General features: G+C 42.7%; 1 protein-coding gene across 2 annotated transcripts in view; it reads right to left on the bottom strand.

Annotated features, from left to right (window-relative positions):
* LOC144696470 (host cell factor 1-like) overlaps positions 1-12901 on the bottom strand; it is a 76296-nt gene extending 63395 nt beyond the window's left edge. For both annotated transcript variants that reach the window (XM_078567791.1, XM_078567792.1), the window contains exon 1: positions 12731-12901. In XM_078567791.1, coding sequence (XP_078423917.1) covers positions 12731-12890 — 160 coding nt within the window. In that variant the 5' untranslated portion in view covers positions 12891-12901. The remainder of the gene's footprint in view (positions 1-12730) is intronic.
* Between the last annotated feature and the right edge of the window lie 8207 nt (positions 12902-21108).

The raw sequence follows: 21108 nt of genomic DNA, 5'->3' as shown, positions 1-21108 counted from the left end.
GGGGACTGACACTGTTCTATGCAGCAAAGAGTGACAGTTCAGAAGGCTGTGTTGTCTGCCCAGTGCCAGGGTTTGGGACATCTGCTCAAGACTGGAGAGTAACTTGCAGTGGGAGGGGGAGGTTCCAGTTGTCACTGTCTATGTAGGTATCAATGACATAGGCAGGACAAGGAAAGAGATTCTGCATAGTCAATATGAGAAGCTGCGTATCAAATTAATCAGAATCTCAAAGGTAATAATCTCTGCATTATTACCCGAGTTATGTTTTTTTTAAAAATTCATGGGATGTGTGTTTCGCTGGCTGGGCCAGCATCTATCACCATCTCTAGTTGCCCTTGAGAAGGTGATGGTGAGCTGCTTTCTTGAACCACTGCAGTCCATGTGGTGTGGGTACACCCACAGTGCTGTTAGGGAGGGAGTTCTATGATTTTGACCCAGTGACAGTGAAGCAACGGCAATATATCTCTAAGTCAGGATGGTGAGTGACTTGGAGGGGAACTTCCTCCAAGATGGTTTTCCCATCTATCTGCTGCCCTTGTCCTTCTAGACTGCAGTGGTCGTGGGAATGGAAGGTGTTGTCGAAGGGGCCTTGGTGAATTCCTGCAGTGCATCTTGTAGAAGGTACACACTGCTGCCACTGTGCGGCGGTGGTGGAGCGAGTGAATGTTTGAGGATGTGGTGCCAATCAAGCGGCTGCTTTGTCCTGGATGGTGTCAAGCTTCCTGAGTGTTGTGGCAGCTGCACTCATCCAGGCAAGAGGGGAGTATTCCATCACACTCCTGACTTGTGCCTTGTAGATGGTGGACAGGCTTTGGGGAGTCAGGAGGTGGGTTACTCGTCGCAGGATTCCTAGCCTCTGGCCTGTTCTTGTAGCCACAGTATTTATATGGCTAGTCCAGTTCAGTTTCTGGTCAATGGTAACCCCCAGGATGTTGATAGTTGATAGTGGGTGATTTAGTGATGGTAATGCCATTGAACATCAAGGGGCAATGATGGTTGGATTGTCTCTTGTTGGAGATGATCATTGCCTGACACTTGTGTGATGCAAATGTTACTTGCCACTTGTCAGCCCAAACCTGTATATTGTCCAGGTCTTGCTGCATTTGGACATTTGCTTCAGTATCTGAGTCATTGCGAATGGTGCTGAACATGTGCAATCAGTGAACTGATCTTATGATGGAAGGGAGGTCATTGATGAAGCAGCTGAAGATGTGCAAATTGGCACTGGGCAAAAAAGGTTAGAGATGAATGCATGGCTCAAAGACTGGTGTAGGAGAAGTGGATTCCGGTTCATGGAGCACTAGCACCTGTACTGGGGAAATTGGAGGCAATACTTTTGGGACAGTCTACACCTGAACCTTGCTGGGACAAGTGTTTTTGTGAATTGCATAACTAGGGAAGTAGAGAGGTCTCGAAACTAAAGGGTGAGTGAGGGATCAAGTTTGGACAGATGCAGCAAATCAAGTGGCAGATTCAAGGTAGGCGACCATAATAGTAATATGGGAAATGAGGGTCAGAGAATAGCAGGAAGGGACAGAGATAAAACTGAAGAATACACCAATAGTGAAGACTAGATATTGCAAAAATAACAAAAAGACAAAACTAAATGCTCTGTATCTGAATGCACATAGCATTCATAACAAAGTAAATGAATTGATAGCACACATTGAAGTAAATATGATCTGATAGCGATTACGGACTCGTGTCTACAGGATGACAAGGATTGGGTCCTGAATATTGAGGGGTATATGACATTTTAGAAGGATAAGAAGCTGGGTAAAGGTGGAGGGGTAGCATTGTTAATCAAGGATGCCATTGGTGCAATAGTTAGAGATGACCTTGGTTCAGGAGATCAGGACGTAGAATCGGTTTGGCGGAGATGAGGAATAGTAGGGCCAAGACATCACCAATGGGAGTGGTCTACAGGCCCCCTAACAGTAACCACGATGCAGGGCAAAGTATACAAAAAATAATTTTTGGGTGCGTGTGATAAGGGGATGGTAATAATCATGGGTAATTTTAGTCTACATATAAACTGGAAAAATCAGATTGACAGTAGTAGCCTGGGTGAGGAGTTCATTGAATGCTTTCCAGATAGTTTTTTTTAGAGCAGCACGTTCCGGATATAACACAGAGCAGGTTATATTAGGCGTGGTATTGTGTAATGTGACAGGATTAATTAATGACCTCAGAGAAAAGGCACCCCTAGAAAGCAGCGACCACAATATGATTGAATTTTACATCCAGTTGGAAAGTTTGAAGAGTGGGTCTAAGACTAGTATTTTAAAGTTAAATAAAGGCAACTATGTGGTCATGAAAGCTGAGCTAGCTGAAGTGAACTGGGAAACTAGGATAGGGGATGGAGCAATAGAGAAGCAGTGGCAGATATTTAAAGGGTGTTTTCAGAATACCCTGAATAAGTATATTTCATGGTTAACTGAAAAAGTTAAGAAAAGCATCAAACTTAAGGAAAAAGCATAACTGTGCAAAGATAAGTGGCAGGTCAGGTGATTGGTCAGAATATAAAGAACGGCAGAGAATGGATGAAAGATTAATCAGGAGAGTATGAGGGGAAGCTAGCTAGAAATGTAAAAACGGATAGCAAGAGTTTCTACAGGTATTTAAAAATGAAAAGAGTAAGTAAAGTGAGTGTTGGTCCTCTACAGTGTGACAGTGCAGAGTTAATAGTAAATAATAAGGAAATGACGGATGAAATGAACAATTATTTTGCTTCTGTCTTCACTATAGGGGATACAAAAAAAATTCCAGTAATAGCTGTAAATGAAGAGGTGGAAGGGAGAGACCTTGGTGGGAAGGAGCCTTGGTAAACTCAGAGGTCTTAGTCTGTTTACAACTAGCCAGATAAGCAAGGCTAAAGAATGTGTTTATTTTTCCCAAAGGTTACTGACAATATATTAGCAACATGAAAAATTTTATATTATGAGGAAGGTAGAGTTTCAAAGGCATATGGTACAATAGAATTTACATATTAAACGAGAGAAACATGTAAAGGAGAATGAAAAGTTGTGCGTGAGAAGGCCATATAAGATCTAACAGGAGTGTGTGAAACAACCTTAATGAAGCCTCCAGCACTTGCGCATAAGTCTGCTATATAATGAAACTGAAGTTGAGGAAAAGTCATTTGGAATTCAACTGTCAAGTGGCTATTATGTTAATTTGCTGGTTCTGTTTTAAATCTAAAATATATTTTGGACCGTAGCTTTAAAGGGAATGTAACTGGTGGTCAGGTTAATTAGGAATTTTAGGAGTTATTATAGTAGTAACTGTAGTCTTATGTATGTGCTTGAAATCGTTTATATTTTGTTAATAAATATTTTAATTTAATTCTTAAAATCTCTAAAGGGTTTGGTGGTCTTATTACTTCTGAATTCAGTGCACACATCTCGTAATAAATACAAATTGCAAAATCATTCTCATAGCACGACCAAATTTGCCTTGTGGATTTGAGGCACATATCATCAGCCTCGTCATAGCAGTATGTGCCCACGACACAAAAGTGATGTCCCTTTACGTCCTATCTTATCTATGACCAGTTCTGCACAGAATGAATTGGCCAAATGGTTGGGCAAATTGTTACAACCAGTTTTGAACAAGTTTTCCAAATACACGGTGAAGGATTCCTTCACATTTGCAAAGACCATACGGGACTTGTATATTGATAGCAATGTTGTGTCCATATGCTCATTTGACATTGCTAGTCTATTCACCAATGTTCCACTTAAGGAAGCCATAGATATTTGTGCTGCAGCACCATATCATGGCTATCTAGCTCTGCCACCATTGCGTGAATCAGTATTCATTGAGCTTATGAACTTGGCAACTCACGCAGTTGCGTTCAGCTTCAACGACACCATGTATGCCCAAATTGATGGTGTTGCCTTGGGGTCCCCTCTAGGCCCAGCTCTCACAAACATCTTTGTTGGATTCCATGAGAAATGTGTCTTCGATGGAATGACATCTAACCTTCTACCACTTGCATATTTCTGATGTGGATGATACAAAGAACAAAGAAAAGTACAACACAGGAACAGGCCCTTCGGCCCTCCAAGCCTGCGCCGATCATATTGCCCGTCAACTAAAACATTTTGCACTTCCGGGGTCCGAACCCCTTATTCCCATCCTATTCATGCATTTGTCGAGCTGCCTCTTAAACACCACTATCGTACCGGCTTCCACCACCTCCTCTGGCAGCGAATTCCAGACACTCATTACCCTCTGCATAAAAAACTTGCCCCGCACATCTCCTTTATAGTTTTCTCCTCTCACCTTAAATCTACGTCCCCTAGTAATTGACTCTTCCACCCTGGGAAAAAGCTTCTGACTATCTACTCTGTCCATGCCACTCAAAATTTTGTAAACTTCTATCAAATCACCCCTCAATCTCCGTCGCTCTAGTGAGAACAATCTGAGATTCTCCAACCTCTCCTCATAGCTAATAACCTCCAGACTTGGCAGCATCCTGGTAAACCTCCTCTGCACCCTCTCCAACGCCTCCATACCCTTCTGGTAATGTGGCGACCAGAACTGCACGCAATATTCCAAGTGTATAACCAAGGTTCTATTCAGCTGCAGCATGACTTCCTAGCTTTTATACTCAATACCCCTGCCAATGAAGGCAAGCATGCCATATGCCTTCCTGACTACCTTATCCACCTGCATTGCCACTTTCAGTGACCTGTGGACCTGTACACCCAGATCCCTCTGCCCGTTGATGCACTTAAGGGTTCTGCCATTTACTGTATAATTCCTGCCTGTATTAGACCTTCCAAAATGCATTACCTCGCATTTGTCCGGATTAAACTCCATCTGCCATTTTTCCGCCCAAGTCTCCAACCGATCTATATCCCGTTGTATCCTTTGACAATCCTCTTCACTATCTGCAACTCCTCCAACCTTAGTGTCGTCTGCAAACTTACTAATTAGCCCAGTTACATTTTCCTCCAAATCATTTATGTATACTACAAACAGCAAAGGTCCCAGCACTGATCCCTGGGGAACTCCACTAGTCACAGCTCTCCATTCAGAAAAGCACCCTTCCACTGCTACCCTCTGTCTTCTATGACCAAGCCAATTCTGTATCCATCTTGCCAGCTCACCTCTGATCCCATGCGGCTTTACCTTCTGTACCAGTCTGCCATGAGGGACCTTGTCAAAGGCCTTACTGAAATCTATGTATATAACATCCACTGCCCTTCCATCGTCGATCATCTTTGTCACTGCCTCGAAAAACTCAATCGAGTTAGTGAGACACGACCTCCCCTTCACAAAACCATGCTGCCTCTCACTAACACGCCCATTTGCTTCCAAATGGTAGTAAATCCTGTCACGAAGAATCTTCTCCAATAATTTCCCTACCACTGACGTAAGGCTCACCAGCCTGTAATTTCCTGGATTATCCCTGCTACTCTTCTTAAACAATGGAACAACATTGACCATTCTCCAGTTCTCTGGGACCTCACCCAGTGAGGATACAAAGATTTCTGTCAAGGCCCCAGCAATCTCCTCCCTTGCCTCCCTCAGTACTCTGGGGTAGATCCCATCTGGCCCTGGGGACTTATCCACCTTAATATTCTTCAAGACGCCTAACACCTCCTCTTTTTTGGTCTCAACATGATCCAGGCTATCTACACACTCTTCCCTAGACAAATCAATTGCTAAGTCCTTCTCTTTGGTGAATACTGATGAGAAGTATTCATTTAGTATCTCTCCCATTTCTTCTGGCTCCACACACAGATTCCTACCTCTGTCCCTGAGTGGGCCTACCCTTTCCCTGGCTACCCTCTTGCTTTTTACATATGTATAAAAGGCCTTGGGATTTTCCTTAATCCTGGTTGCCAGTGACTTTTCATGACCCCTTTTAGCCCTCCTGACCCCTTGCTTAAGTTTCTTCCTACTTTCTTTATATTCTCCATGGGCTTCATCTGTTCCCAGCCTTCTAGCCCTTACGAATGTTTCCCTTTTCTTTTTGACTAATCTCATAATATCCTTCGTTATCCAAGGTTCCTGAAACTTGCCATACTTATCCTTCATCCTAGCAGGAACATGCCGGTCCTGAGTTCTTATCAACTGACGTTTGAAAGCCCCCCACATGTCAGTTGTTGATTTGCCCTCAAACATCCGCCTCCAGTCTAGATTCATCAGTTCCTGCCTAATATTGTTATAATTAGCCTTCCCCCAATTAAGCATCTTAACCCAAGGACTCCTGTTACCCTTATCCACCAGTACCTCGAAACTTACTGAATTATGGTCACTTTTTCCGAAATGCTCCCCTACTGAAACTTCGACCACCTGGCCGGGTTCATTCCCTAATACCAGGTCCAGTATTGCTCCTTCCCTACTCGGACTATCTACATATTGTCTCAGGAAGCCCTCCTGGATGCACCTTACAAATTCTGCACCATCCAAACCCCTAGCACTAAGTGATTCCCAGTCAATATAGGGAAAGTTAAAATCACCCACCACAACAACCCTATTGCTTTTACATCTTTCCAAAATCTGCCTACATAATTGTTCCTCAATCTCCCGTCGGCAATTGGGAGGCCTATAGTAAACCCCCAACATTGTGACTGCACCCTTCCTATTCCGGAGCTCTACCCATATTGCCTTGCTGCATGAGCCCACCGAGGTATCCTCCTGATGTACAGCTGTGATATTCCCCTTAACCAGCAGTGCAACCCCCCCACCTCTTCTACATCCCTCTCTATCCTGCCTGAAACATCTAAATCCTGGAATGTTTATCTGCCAATCCTGTCCATCCTTCAACCAAGTCTCTGTAATAGCAATAACATTTGCTATACTTAAATCCATAGCAGTATGTAATAATTTCCTTGCAGGTCTTAATGGGCTCCAGCCTGCACTCAAATTCACCTTTGAAATGATGCAATCAAATGAACTCCCTTTCCTTGACGTACTAGTTGAGAAATCTGCCAGGAGGTCCTCTACCATGGTGTACCGCAAGCCTACCTTCACTGGTCAATACACGCATTGGGATTCTTACAGTTCCACGCGCTATAAGACTGACCTTATCAGCAACCTTGTAAATAGGGACCAAGCCATTTGCTCACAATGCAAGCTAGATGCTGACATCCTGCACAATAATGGCTATCCTGATCAGAGCATTTTGCGCTGTATATCGTGCTAAGTCATCAGTGGGCCTAAGGCTGTCATCTTCAGCCCTGAAAAGTACTCAGTCTACCTCAGATTAAACTCGAAGGGCAAGGTATCTCAAAAGTTGGACAACAGGTGAAGCTAGCTGTTTCAACACGAGTGGTATTCACCACTAAGAGGATACTGCCGTCAAGCCACACAAATGGGTAATATGGTACATGAATTTCAGTGCCAGTGTGATGCTAGGAATGTAGGCCATACGTCACAAAGACTGGCGGATTATATCAAAAAGCATGTCCCTTCCACTGTTCACAATGGGCAAGGTACAGACCATACCCAACCAGCCCTTGCTTGCAAAACTCAAAACACAACACCCAGAATTAGATGTGATCCAGTGACTGAACAACATTTGCTAAATAATCCTCAAAAAATTATGCTGACGACCAATTTAAGATTGTCAGTTAGGCTCGCAGTGTGGCACATTTGTTGTGGAAGCTACATATATTAATACACAGGGCCCTGCTCTTTGCAGACAAAAAGAACATGTACACACATTGCGCCTGTTTCAGCTAAAGAAAATAAGTGATCGCCATTCGTTGGTTCATTGCTCAGGTCAATGCCTTGACCAGAGTCAAGCTACCTGGTTTAAATTTCAAACAATGCTTGGCAGTTAACTGTCAGTCACCATTAACTGGTGCACTCTTAATGGCAATGCCTCTACCACTGTCTACTTGCCAACCAATCAGCACTCTCATCTCATACGGTATAAACTTGCTGCTTCCTCCAACATTGGCATTTTTGCTATTGTCCTGATGAGTGCAAGACAAAAAGCTTCGACAAAATGTCTTTTTTCAGCAATACTCAATTCTGAACTACCAAATGACTATTTTAAAATACTCTTATTGCGCTGAAACCATTTTATTCTCTGATCGCATTGGGTAAACAAAATCTTACGTCCAAATACTGCACCAAACTACTCACAATGTGCAAAGCACAAAAAAATTGGAATAACCTGATGCATTTGGGCATATCTCTTTTCACAGTTGGCTTACTTTTTAAAAAAAATAAATCGCATTCAAGGGAAATTTAAAAAGTTACTTCCAGCTTACCAGTTGGTTTGAATCATTGAAAAATGGCATCAATAAGCCGTTTTCAAAAGATTATCTTTCAGGATGGCAATGGTGTATTTAATCCTGCTTCACCCTTTACCCCGATCAATTTCAGTTTCTCTCCTCCATTCAGCCCTGGTCAGTTTCAGGTTTGCTCTTCTGGGTTCAGCCTGGCTATCTGTTCCTGATTTTTGTTTGAGATTTAAGATATCATTCCATAATCGTTAACCTGCTGAGGCAGTTTTTTAGCTGGGTGCAAATGCCTTGATATGATCAGACTAGGAACATGATACACACTAAGAACCGCCCTACAATAAATGTCATCAAATTGATGCGAGTGCTTTACAGTTGCTTAGACATTAAACCAAGCGATACACTACAATAAGGGTATTTTTTCATACGAAAATGGTTATTTTCCATACTCGCATTCCCCATGGTCGAATCAAATCGATGTTTAGCCTTTTCTGCTGCTTTTCAAAGTCAGCATATTAAAATGCATTTGGAGCTTACAAATGACAAGTGATACTATAGAAATTTAAAATAATTGTTTTCCTATTTCAAACGCTCTTCTAGAAATTCTCCTTAATGCAGAATACAGTCACAAATTTTGAAGTCCCCAATCTATAAGATGATCACTTCACTACACAATAACATTAATTTTACTATTATGTTAGCTCCATAAAATTACAACTAGCTATACTAAATAATAGCACTTACCACCTAAAAACCTGATCACCAAAGCTTAACAGTAATTTGAAAAAAAAAGCCTGCAGTTTATAAGCCTTGCTGGGGTGGCCGGTTTTATTGGGCAGCAGCATAGCCTGGATGTTGGGCAGGGCCCCACCTTGGGCTATAGTGACTCCTCCCAGCAGCTTGTTGAGCTCTTCATCATTGCAGATGGCGAGCTACAGGTGGCAGGGGACAATGTGAGTCTTCTTGTTGTCCCGGGCCGCACAGCCGGCCAGCTCGAGGATCACAGCCGTCTGACACTCGAGGACAGCAGCCAGGTAGACGGGGGCTCCGGTTCTGACATACTCGGCATAGTGACCCTTGCGCAGCAGTCGGTGGATGCGGCCGACAGGAGAGGAGCGAAGTTTGGCCTTGGCGCACCATTTGCCTCCAGTTTTACCTCGGCCAGACATCTTGCTGTTGCTCCTGCTAAAAGTCTTCACCAATGTTGAATGGACAAGATTCCAATGCTTCGTAATGACTCCCAACTGCAGGTTGACTAACCCTAACTGCACTTCCCCAGATAATCTTTGCTCCCTTTGCAAGTAAATGCACAGGAACCAAAGCATTGCTAAGCAAACATTTCCTTCAAATAGTTCATTTTTTCTGCAGCTTTATATCTCACGTCCCTCCATTATTCACAAAAATACCATACTGTGAACTAGAAAGTTGCAAAGACTAAAACCACATGTATTTCCATTGCTCTTTTTAGCTGATTTTAGAGGCTACTTCAAGTGCCACGGGACAGAATCACTGCAGAAATACCAGTCAGAAATGGATTCTGAACCTTCGTTCTGTGGAGTGTTTTGGTAACAATATGACATTAAAGCTGCTTGAGCCATGTTTATCCTTTTATTGCAGGAGCACAGGTATGTGCTTTCCTAATAAATTCAGTGCCTGAATCTGTTACTCAGTGCCAGACTACACTTAAATCAGGACAGTATAACCCCTGGTCAGTACTGATTCCTTCGATTTCAATCAAGGCTTCTTTTGCAGCACTACAATTAATCTCAGGGTCCCTGGCATGGGAAACCTAACTGACGTCCCATTTCTATGTAAAGGCAGAGCAGAGGTTTAGGCTCACTTGCGATGCTTTTCAATCCGTTAGCATTCATCATCTAAGCTCACAAGATCAAAATGGCCATGGAGCTAGCAGCTTTCACCAGAATCGAGTCAATGCCTTTGGAAGAAGAATATATTGGCTTGAGGGGGAGTGTAGTGTAGGCTAACCAACATGATACTTAGACTCCAAAGGTTTAATTACAAGGGGAGATTACAAAAATTAGGGTTGCATTCCCTGGAATTTGGACGGTTGAGATGTGAACTCATCAAAGTTTTAAAGCTATTAAGGGGAACAGAAAGCGTAGATAAAAACTATTTCCGCTGGTTGGGAAGTCCAGGACTTGAGGACACAGTCTAAACATCAGAGGTAGGCCTTCCAGTATTAAAATTAGAAAACACTACAACATGCAAAGGGTGGCAGCAATTTGGAATTCTATTCTGCAAATGGCAATTAATGCTAGATCAATTGTTAATTTTTAATTTGAGATTGGTAGATTTTTTTCTTACCCAAAGGCATTACGGGATATGGGGAAAGATGGATTCATGAAGTTAGGTCACAAATCAGCCATGATCTCACTAAAAGGTGGTACAGGTTCCAGGTGTTAAATGGCCTCCGCCTGCTCTCATGTTGTTGTTTGCCCAACAAGGTCAAGCGGGTGAAAACTGGAGATTTTTACTATAACAAATTCTGGCAAATAGTACAAAATTTTAATATGTGTTTTTGAAAGATCTCCAAACGAAATGTTTTAAGTAAGAGTAATTAAAAATATATTAGATAAAGAAATTCAACAAAGGCACTTTATTTAAGTTAAACATTAAATTTAAGAAAAAGTGTTTCAGCTTAATGTTCTTGAGTCTGTACATAATCAATCCACGAACTAAATTTGTTATAACTCATTCTAGACACGTTTAAGTAAATCTGGTACAAAAATATAAACTGGCACACCAATTCGGATCTTAAAAGGAAGTGTATACAATTAAATCCCCATGTTAAATTAAATTTCTACAAATTAAACGCTAGAAAAATCTATCAGATTAAAAACAAAAAAGATGCTGCAAATCCAAAACAAAAAGAGACAATTTTGGACACGCAGATCAGTCATTATTAACTCGTCTTTTTGTCTCTACAGATGTTGACTGATCGACTGTTTGCAGTATCTCCGGGTTTTTGTTCCTCTAATCCTAATGCTGTCTTTCTGTCACCTTTCATTGCCTCGTTTTCTGCTTCGAAACCGCAAATTAGAGACAAAGCAAACAAAAAGGGCTTCAGCGAGAATCTTAGTGTAATTATCGGGAATTTCTACCCCAGCAACGTCGGAATAGAGCGGTTCGTGGGCATCAATTCTCATTCATGGGGAATTCACAGCAGGGGGAGCCCTACACAAAATGTCAGTTCATGGGCTAGCTTCAAACAGCAGATTTGAAGGCAGGTCAAAAAGAAATGTAAACAGGGAGCGAGTGAGGAGGATGCACAATATGGTGCATCGCCCATACAATAATGTCTTGATCCAATCTTTAAAAAAATACAGACTTCTCGGCCAAACTTACCCATAAATTGCTACAAACCAAAACAAAGCGAGCATTATTTTGAAATAAGAACTACAACTTGCATTCGGATAGCGCCTCGAACAATAAACGTCTCCAGGCGCTTTGTGGGAGCGATTAACAAACAAAATTTGATTTTTAAAATTAATTTGCTCAAATAAAACTTAACACGGAGTCGCGTGAAGGCTAATAAATCCAGGTGACCAAAAGCTTGGGTAGGTTTTAAGGAGCGACCTAAAAGAGCAGAGACAGACAATGTTTTACTTGCATGTTTCACAGTCGGAATAAGGTATGAATTGTGGAATGGTGGGTGACAGAGGATGGGGGTGGAGAGGTGGTAATACCAGTTGCGTTTAAAATGAAGTGGTCAGAAGGTAAATCTCTGTACGAGAGAGGCTGGGTGGCGGAACAGTGAAGGTGAAAGGTCCAGGGATCTGCTCAGCCTCAGTGTAAACAAAGGGAGGCGCTCATTCTCTGCTGGAGTGGAGCTCCGCCTCTCCAGAGCCGAGCCCCGGAACCAGGTCTACCCCCCCCCCTGCCAACCCCCACCCCCCAGTCTGTCAACAGCTGCAAAAAACCCAGTAGACACGGCCCGGCCGGTGGGTAACGGGAACCGCCGTTATTATCTTCACGAATAAATAATAAAATAAACACAGCCGGGTGGTTGTGGTGACTCTCCGCCCCTCGTCCACCCCGCCCCCCTCAGGCTCTGTCTGTCAGCGGGGCTGCTTCCAACCCCGGTGGCCGTGAATAAGGGCACGGTCACCTCCCTCCTCCACCCCCAAAAGTTGCCGGGTTTTCCCTCCCACCCTCCTTCTCCCCATATCTCCTTTTCCCGAGAGCCGTCTCGGCGATGCCGGTAACCTCCGTCTCCCCTCCCCCCTCCTCTCCCCTCAATCATCAACAACAACTCCCTCTCGGTAAATCAGCTGCCGGTAACATTGTCAACGGCCGGAGATGAGACTAGACCCCGAGGTCCAGCCCCAGGTCTCCCTCCCCCCGGCCCGCGGGGCCTTCTGTCGCCGGGAATAAACCGATTCTGTTCAAATCCGGGCCGCTCGGCGCCAGCGGCCGCCATCTTGGACACTGGCACCAATGGCGCCTTCCCTCCCGCTCGGGGTTCTTTTTGTCTCTCTCGCATACACGCAAACCCCCACCTGTATTGTAGACATGCAGCTCGTCCACGATCCCCTCGTTGCCGCCGCCGAATATGATCATTAACTCTTTGATCGCCACCACCCGGTGACCGTGTCGGGGCCGCGGAACCGGTCCGGTGGCTCCGGTTACCCGTCTCCATTTGGGAGAGGGAGCCGCCATCTTACTGCACCCTGCCCAGAGCGCACCGCGGGCCAGACCTCCCCTTGCCCAGGGTGCACCGCGGGCCAGACCTCCCCCTGACCAGGGTGCACCGCGGGCCAGACCTCCCCCTGCCCAGGGTGCACCGCGGGCCAGACACACATACCCCTCCCCCACTCCTCTGCCCAGAGAAGGATTCCTGGATCAGTACCCAAAGCAGCAGAGGAGGGCTTGAAGCTGGTGGACTCTTCAGTAATTTTCCAATCTTCCTTAGACTTAGGGGTGGTGCCACAGGACTGATGAGCAGCAAATGTTACATCTTTATTCAAAAAAAGGATACAAATATATATACAAATACAAGTCCAGCAACTACAGGCCAGTCAGTTTAACTTTGTGGAAAGAATAACTTGGGAGAAAATTAAGAGTCACATGGACAAATGTGGGCTAATGAAGGAAAGCCAGCATGGATTTTTTTTAAGGGAAAAATGAGTTTTCACTAACTTGCTGGAGTTTTTTGAAGAGGTAATAGACAGGGTTTTTGAGGGTAATGCTTTTGATGTGATGTACATGGACTTTCAAAAGGCATTTGATACGGTGCCACACAACAGACTTGTGAGAGAAGTTATAGCTCATGGAATAAAAGGAACAGTAGCAACATGGATGCAAAATTGGTTGAATGACAGGAAACAGAGAGTACCTTAATGTGTATTTTTTTGGATTCTAGGAAGGTTTGTAGTGGAATTCCCCAGGGGTCTGTATTGGGACCCTTGCTGTTCCTGATATGTATGAATGACCTAGACCTTGGTGTACAGGACACAATTTCAAAATTTGTGGATGATACGAAGCTTGGAAGCATTGTGAACTTTGAGGTGGATTGTGTAGAACTTCAAAAGGACATAGACAAGCTAGATAGATAAGTGACAGATGACGTTCAATGCGGAGAAGTGTGAGGTGATTCATTTTGGTGGGAGGAACACGGAGAGACAATATAAAATAAAGGGTACAATTCTAAAGAGGGTGCAGGAGCAGAGGGACCTGATGTTTATGTGCATAAGTCATTGATGGTGGTGGGACAGGGCATGGTTAACACAGCATACAGTATCCTAGGCTTTATTAGTAGGGGCATAGAATGCAAGAGCAAGTTAAACTTGTATAAAACACTGGTTCAGCCTCTACCACAGTATTGCAGCCATCGCTGTACTTTAAGAAAGCTGTGAAGGCGTTAGAGAGAGTGCAAAAAAGATCCACGAGAATGGTTCCAGGCATGAGGAATTTCAGTTACGTAGAAAGATTGGAGAAGTTGGGACTTTCTTCCTTGGAGAAGAGAAGGTTGAGAGGAGATTTGATAGAGGTATTCAAAATCATGAGGGGTCTGGACAGAGTAGCTAGGGGAAAGGTGAAAGGATCAAGAATGAGAGGGCATAGATTTAAGGTAATTGGCAAAAGAAGCAATGAGGAGGAGAAACTTTCACGCAGCGAGTGGTTAAGATCTGGAATGTGCTGCCTTATTGTGTGGTGGAGGCAGATTCAACTGAGACATTTAGGAGGGAATTGGATTATTATCTGAAAAGGAAGAACGTGCTGGGTTACAAGGAGAAGGTGGGTGAATTGCTCAGTCAGAGAGCTTTCACAGACATGATGGGCTGAACGGCCTCCTCCTGTGCTGTAACAATTCTGTGATTCTGTAAACTCAACTGGGGGAGACTAAAAAACAGTTTCTATCTCAACTTTGCCCCATCCATAGTATTTTGCTTTTAAGGAACCATTTTTTTGTTTCTAAGATAGTTCTTAAGGATTGGCCGGAGCCATTTACTGGGCCATATAAATCATAAGTTTTAAAAAGATGAAAAAATTAATATTGCTGCACATCAGCCTGCATAGCAAATGAATGCTGAGTGAAGGCTTGCCCTCTGTTTACTTAGCAGCAATTGGATGTTGAGTGTCAGCCTTGACTCAGCTAGTAGCACTCTCGCCCTGAGCCATAAGGTTCCGAGTTCAAGTCGCATTCTAGGATTTGAGTACAAAAATCAAAACTAACACTCGCGTGCTGTGCTGAGGGGAGCCACTGCACTGCTGGACGTTCCGTTTTTCAGATGTCTGCCTGCTCGTCCCGTGGCACGATCTCAAAGAAGAGCAGGGGAGTTCTCGCTGTTGAACTGGCCAATCTCTCAGTCAACATCACCAAAAAAAAATTATCTGATTTTTATCACATTTTGCCGTTTGTGGAAATTTGCTGTGTGCAGCATTACAACATTGACTACACATCAAAAGCATTTCATTGGCTGTAAAGCGCTTTGAGATATCCAGTGGTCATGAAAAGTGCTATATAAAAGCAAGTTTTTCTTTTCTTTGTAATCTTAAATGATAAAACTGCATCTTAGCAGCGGTATACTACATGGTAAAATGTTCCTGTCACTGGGGACTGTGGTATGGGAGATTAATAGGGTGGTGCATCAACCCATGTTTCCTATCTATCACATTACATACATTTCCTGTTTGCTACACTTCAGACTTCACACTGTCTATCTGTGTCCTATCAGTTATTTTAAGGCATCCGATTGTCTATCTGTCTCCTAACCATTGCATTTCAGGCATTGCAATGTTTATCTGTGTCCGATCTATTCTGCTTTCACTATTTTGAGTTTTATCCGGTGTAGTACAGTCCAGGCTCCCTGTGTGATACTTCCATCTCATATGGAACAAATTCTGTATTTATAGTGGAGACAGAAATAAGAAATCTTAACTTATGAGAAGTTATGAAAATCAACCAATAAAAAAGCTGAAACTGAACCAAGCAAATCTGGCGAAGGTTTTCCAAAATCATAAGTAATTTCTGATGTGGCAAAGATCAAATAACCTGTGTTTTTTTCTTGCAAACTCGAATATTCGCATATTAAAGACATTTAAAAATTCCAAGTAGCACAAAAACATGATTAAACTTACATATAAAATTATCCTTGTGTTTATGATTACCTTACTTGACATTTTTAACTTGGCAATTGTGTTCTGCGTCATAATTAATGCCTTTCCTGACCTATCACCCTGGAAGTTAAAAGGGAGATGCCAACTGAGCAAGTGCAGAATTTCCTAGCGTAAATCAGTTTGATTTTCTCAACCAACAATATGGAGCATGCTATAGCGGGTTCTCAAAGTTTCTTTGTTTTACCAAGTGATTTGAAAACAAGATTAATGCTTATGCGATTACCAAGTGCTTAATTTTTATTTTAGAGAGAGAGAGCTAAGAGAAAAAAAGTGAGCGATGACATAACCTGTGAGCCAAGCCCGAAGCGATAACATATCCTGTGTTATTTGGTTTATAATCACACTTCAAAAAAAATAAGATTGTTTATAAAGAGCACTGTGATTCTCCTCAAGAAATGTGTATTTCCTCACCCTGTAACAAGATTTCTGAGCCAATATAATGCATTAGAAACCTGCAAAGACATCCAGATGTCACATTGAAGATACAACATGCTGACACATGGGCATAACAGCCAATAAAAATGCTCCTTAGTGCTGCATTTTTTTGATTTGGAATGAAGCAAATGACACTCTTCAACTTGCAAAGTTAGGATCATAAGAAATAGGAGCAGGAGTGGGCTATATGGCCCCTCAAGCCTGCTTCAACATTCAATAAGGTCATCACATTTCTACTTCTCTTTAGCTCTGACGAAGAGTCATATGGACTCGAAACATTAACTCTCTGTTTCTCTCTCTGCAGATGCTGTTAGACCTGCTGAGTTTTTACAGCATTTTCTGTTTTTATTTCAGATTTCCAGCATCCGCAGTATTTTGCTTTTATTTCAATAAGATCATTGTTGACCTTCTACCTTAACTTCACTTTCCCACCCACATCTCTTGATTCCCTTAGTGTCCAAAAATCTATTGATTTCAGATCCCCGTTCCCTGATCAAATTCCCTGATTAAACAACATTTAAACTCTGCCTGGCCTGGACCTTTGTTTACTGAACAATAAGTAGAACTTGTTGCCCTAAAGGGACATAAATCCATCTTCATATAGGATCATTTTTTACTCTTTCATGGAATGTGTGCATCACTGGCAGGGTCAGCATTTATTGCCCATCGCTAATTGCCCTTGAACTGATGGCTTGCTTGGTCATTTCAGAGGGCAGTTAAGAGTCAACCACATTGCTGTGGGTCTGGAGTCACATTTAGGCCAGACCAGGTAAGGTTGGCAGATTTCCCTCCCTAAAGGACCTCAGTGAACCAGATGGGTTATTACAGCAATTGATGGTTGTCATGGTCACCATTACTGAGACTAGCTTTATATTCCAGACGTATAAATTTAATTTAAACTCCGCCAGCTACTGTGGTGGGGATCAAAGAATGATACAACACAGAAGGAGGTTATTCAGCCCATTGTGTTTTTACCAACCCCTTTGAAGAATAATATATAGAGCTAACATCCAATATACTGAGGAAAGCACTACAGGTGAGCTGATGCTATAACATTGTTACATCTATATATGACCATTCATTTCCTCCCCAGTACAATTCTCCATCACACTTAATGTATCACACACAAATTTCTGTGTCACAGATCAAAAGTAGACATTGATGCAGGAATCAGAATATCTACAAATTCTAAATGACTTTACCATCCTCCTTCTTCAAGTACAATGCCCTAAGAGGGTGCTAGCAACCATGACTTCCAATGATTATGCTTGGCAAAGTATTGCAGTGGTTTACCATTGCCTTCTGCAGTATGGCTGACTCCCTGCTCCTTACTGCCTGCCATCAGGTGTATTGGAAGCATTTACAGACTGATAATCAACCTGTTTGGTCATATTACAAATGTACCTTCCATGGCTATCAAGTCCTGAAGCGGGATTTAAACCCAGAGCTTCTGTGCCACAAGACCTCCCTTACCAACCATGCTTACAAATGAAGAAAAATAACTGGGATCTGACATACGGCCTTTGAGGTGATGACTTGTGACCTCACCTGGTGTTTACTGAACAGCAGTTAGAATTGTGGCCTTAATGGGGCTTTATCATAATTGTAGAATAATATATACTGTCTGGCATGGCATACTCCTCATTGTATCATAATGACTGGGATCGATTTACAACTGTCAGCCAGCTGTTTCTCATCTGGAAAATAGGTAGGCAAGCATTGCAAATCAGGGAGGGCTGGTGGTCCGGGCATCTTAACTGTAATTTTCAGATGGGTCTGTAAATGTACAAGCAGCCTGCCTGTCTGAAACAAGCAGGATGCTTCTTAAGTATTCTAATCAGGTTTCTATGCCACTTATATGACCCTGATTGCAATTTTCATGTGTAAATAGATGGAGCATGCATGATGCAGGGCCCACACTTAAAGAGATTGCTGCAGGCTGTGAAAGCAGCCAGGGAAACTTGTAGGTTTTCTAGGTCTGCTAATCAAGAACCTGTGAGAGTAGACATACGCAGCCCAGATGCCTAACAAGCAGGTCTTTGAAGCCCAGACGGTTCCACTCCTGTTTAAAAAAAAACCTTGCCTTTATATAGCGCTTCTCATAATCACCAGACATCTCAAAGTGCTTTATAACCAATTAAGTACTTCTGAAGGGTAGTCACTGTTGGAATTGAGGGGAGATGGCGGTGTAGTGGTACTGTCACTGAACAAGTAATCCAGGGGCTAAAACTTTGTGGACATGGGGTTCAAATCCCACCTTAGCTACTGGTGGAATTTAAATTCAATTAATAAAACTTGGAATTGAAAGCTGGTCTTAGCAATGGTGATTATGAAACTATCATCAATTGTTGTAAAAACTCATCTGGTTCACTAATGTCCTTTAAAGAAGGAAAATCTGCCATGTGACTCCAGGTCCACAGCAATGTGGTTGACTTAACTGGCCCCTAGGGCAATTAGGGATGGGCAGTAAATGCTCACCAGTGATACCCACATCTCATGAAAAAATAATGAAGGAAATGTGGCAGTCAATATGCACACAACAAACTCCCACAAACCACAATGTGATGCTGACCAGATGATCTGTTTTTGTGATGTTGATTGAAGGATAAATATTGGCCAGAGCACTGCTGTTTGAAATTTGGCCGTGGGATCTTTTAAGTCCACCTGAGCAGGCAGATGGGGCCTCAGTTTAAAACCTCATTCAAAAGACGGTATTTCCAACAGTGCAACACCCCGTCAGTACTGCACTTGAGTGTCAGCTTTGATTTTTGTGCTCAAGCCCTGAAATGGAACTTGAATCCAAAATCTTACGACTCTGAGACAAAAGTGCTACCAATGGAGCCACAGCTGACACTTCTTGTGCCTATTTATTGGATGCTGATTTTCCTATTTGGCTTTTTTGGGCCTGAATGTTTGTTAAGTGGTGTTTTTAGGTCTGCTGTCTCATTAGTGGATAAGTTCAGAATATCAAGACCTGTCAGCAGTTTGAGATATGGGCAAATCATTGGGAACATAGATGTAATTTTACAACTGGTCCCCAGAATCCACAATACATTGCCTGTAGGACTGCACGATGTTAAAAACACCTGTCACACATTCAACTGGAAAAGCAGAGCCTGTGACAGAAAACTGGATGTTTGCCTCTCTACCTTTCCAGATACCGATCAGTTGATGGTTCTACATAAGCAGGCTAGGGAGAAACACAAAGTGAGAATAGAAGATTGTTTTTTCAAGCTCCTTTATGGCTGCAGTCAGTTTTACTCAATTGTCCGTTACCCAAGGACACCTGTATTGTATGGCCATTTGTCCAGTTTTATACTGGTCAGTCCAATTTTTAGCACTGTCCAATAAACTAGGGTTAGGAAGAAAGGATCATTTAAAGAGACATGCACCTAAAGTAATTTTGCAAATTTCAGGAGTCAAAAAGACAATGACTAGCCAGGAAAACACTGCAGTTCAGTTTGATGTTCTTATCAATGTTTTCCACTTGAAGTTAAGCCATTATACATACAATTGCAGGTGGCTCGGATGCATTTTATATTTGCGGGCCTGTCATGATGTCATCTCCATATGCTGTGATGTCTCCCCCCCTCCCCCTCCACGCTGTGTCTTCCAGTCTGATGTCCAGTATTCTTGGCCTCAGCAGTGGTCACCCTTCTGTACCGCTGTCAATAATTGGCCTCCATTTCCAGACCATGTGCTTTCCTATCCATGGTTTTCTCCAAAGTTTTCACTCATCTTGATGAAAATCGACTACCTCCCTTGCCCAGTGGAGCAGTATAGAGCTTCCCCAGAACTGGTGCTGGTATCCCCTCAGGCACTAGCACTTCAACAACACCAATATTTCAAGGCTAAAGCCTTCCTATTCCCAGATGCAAGATGCCCTATTTTTGTACACGCATGTAGGGCTAGGATTTGGGTTAATTTTCCATGGCTAAGGCTTTCACTCTCTTTTAACATAAATAGCTTGTACGGACACTGTAGGTAGAACCAACAAAATGGTCAAATTGCTCATCCCAAAAGTCTTCAGGGTATGGATGACATTTAGCAAGAAAAAGCTTTACCAGCAAGCAAAGCTGAATAAGCAGTCAATGGTCTCTCAGGTAAGAGCCTATATCACAAATAAACAAGAAAATGATCAATAAGTCAGTTAGAAAATTGAAGATCAACTTCTTTTAAGGAATGGCTTTGTGTGTCTGCAACTCTGTAAAGATCTTGAACTTTCTGTCATAACTCATACAGATGGACAATAATGAAAGAATCAATGGAAGTTACATTCTCTATGCAGACCGGAAGTGAGTAGTATCATTTATTTCAGAGTGACTATTGCTTAAGGCATTGAGTATGTCAAGATTTGTTTGAATTCAATAAAGATTATTAGTCTCAAACACAATCAACACCCCTCCCCCTGCACTTCCCCAATATATGAAACCTTAAGCTGCCAAGACCTAACTCTGAAATTCACTCCCAAAACCTTCCCATTTCTCTACCCCTCTTTCCTGCAGTAAGATGTTCCTTAAAATCTATCTCTCTGATCAAGCTGTTGGTCATCTGCCCTAATACCCCCTTATGTGGCTCAGTGTCAAATTTTGATTTATAGCACCCCTCAGAAGTTTTCACTATGTTCAGGATGCTATTAAAATTCAAGCTGTTGTTGTTGGGGGACTGTATACGTGGTGTTGTTGGCTAGAATGAGAAGCAGCGCAAAGTGAATCCCCCATTGTCACCAAGAAAACAAGCCCTATCAGGTGAAAGGAAGACTGCTGGTAACTAAATTCTGCCATCAATCGGATACTTGTGTAGCCTTGTCAGACTGAAGTAA

This window comes from Cetorhinus maximus, chromosome 22 (assembly GCF_964194155.1).
Source record: "Cetorhinus maximus chromosome 22, sCetMax3.hap1.1, whole genome shotgun sequence".
Taxonomy (NCBI): Eukaryota; Metazoa; Chordata; class Chondrichthyes; order Lamniformes; family Cetorhinidae; genus Cetorhinus; species Cetorhinus maximus.
This window is presented reverse-complemented; position numbering and strand designations above follow the sequence as displayed.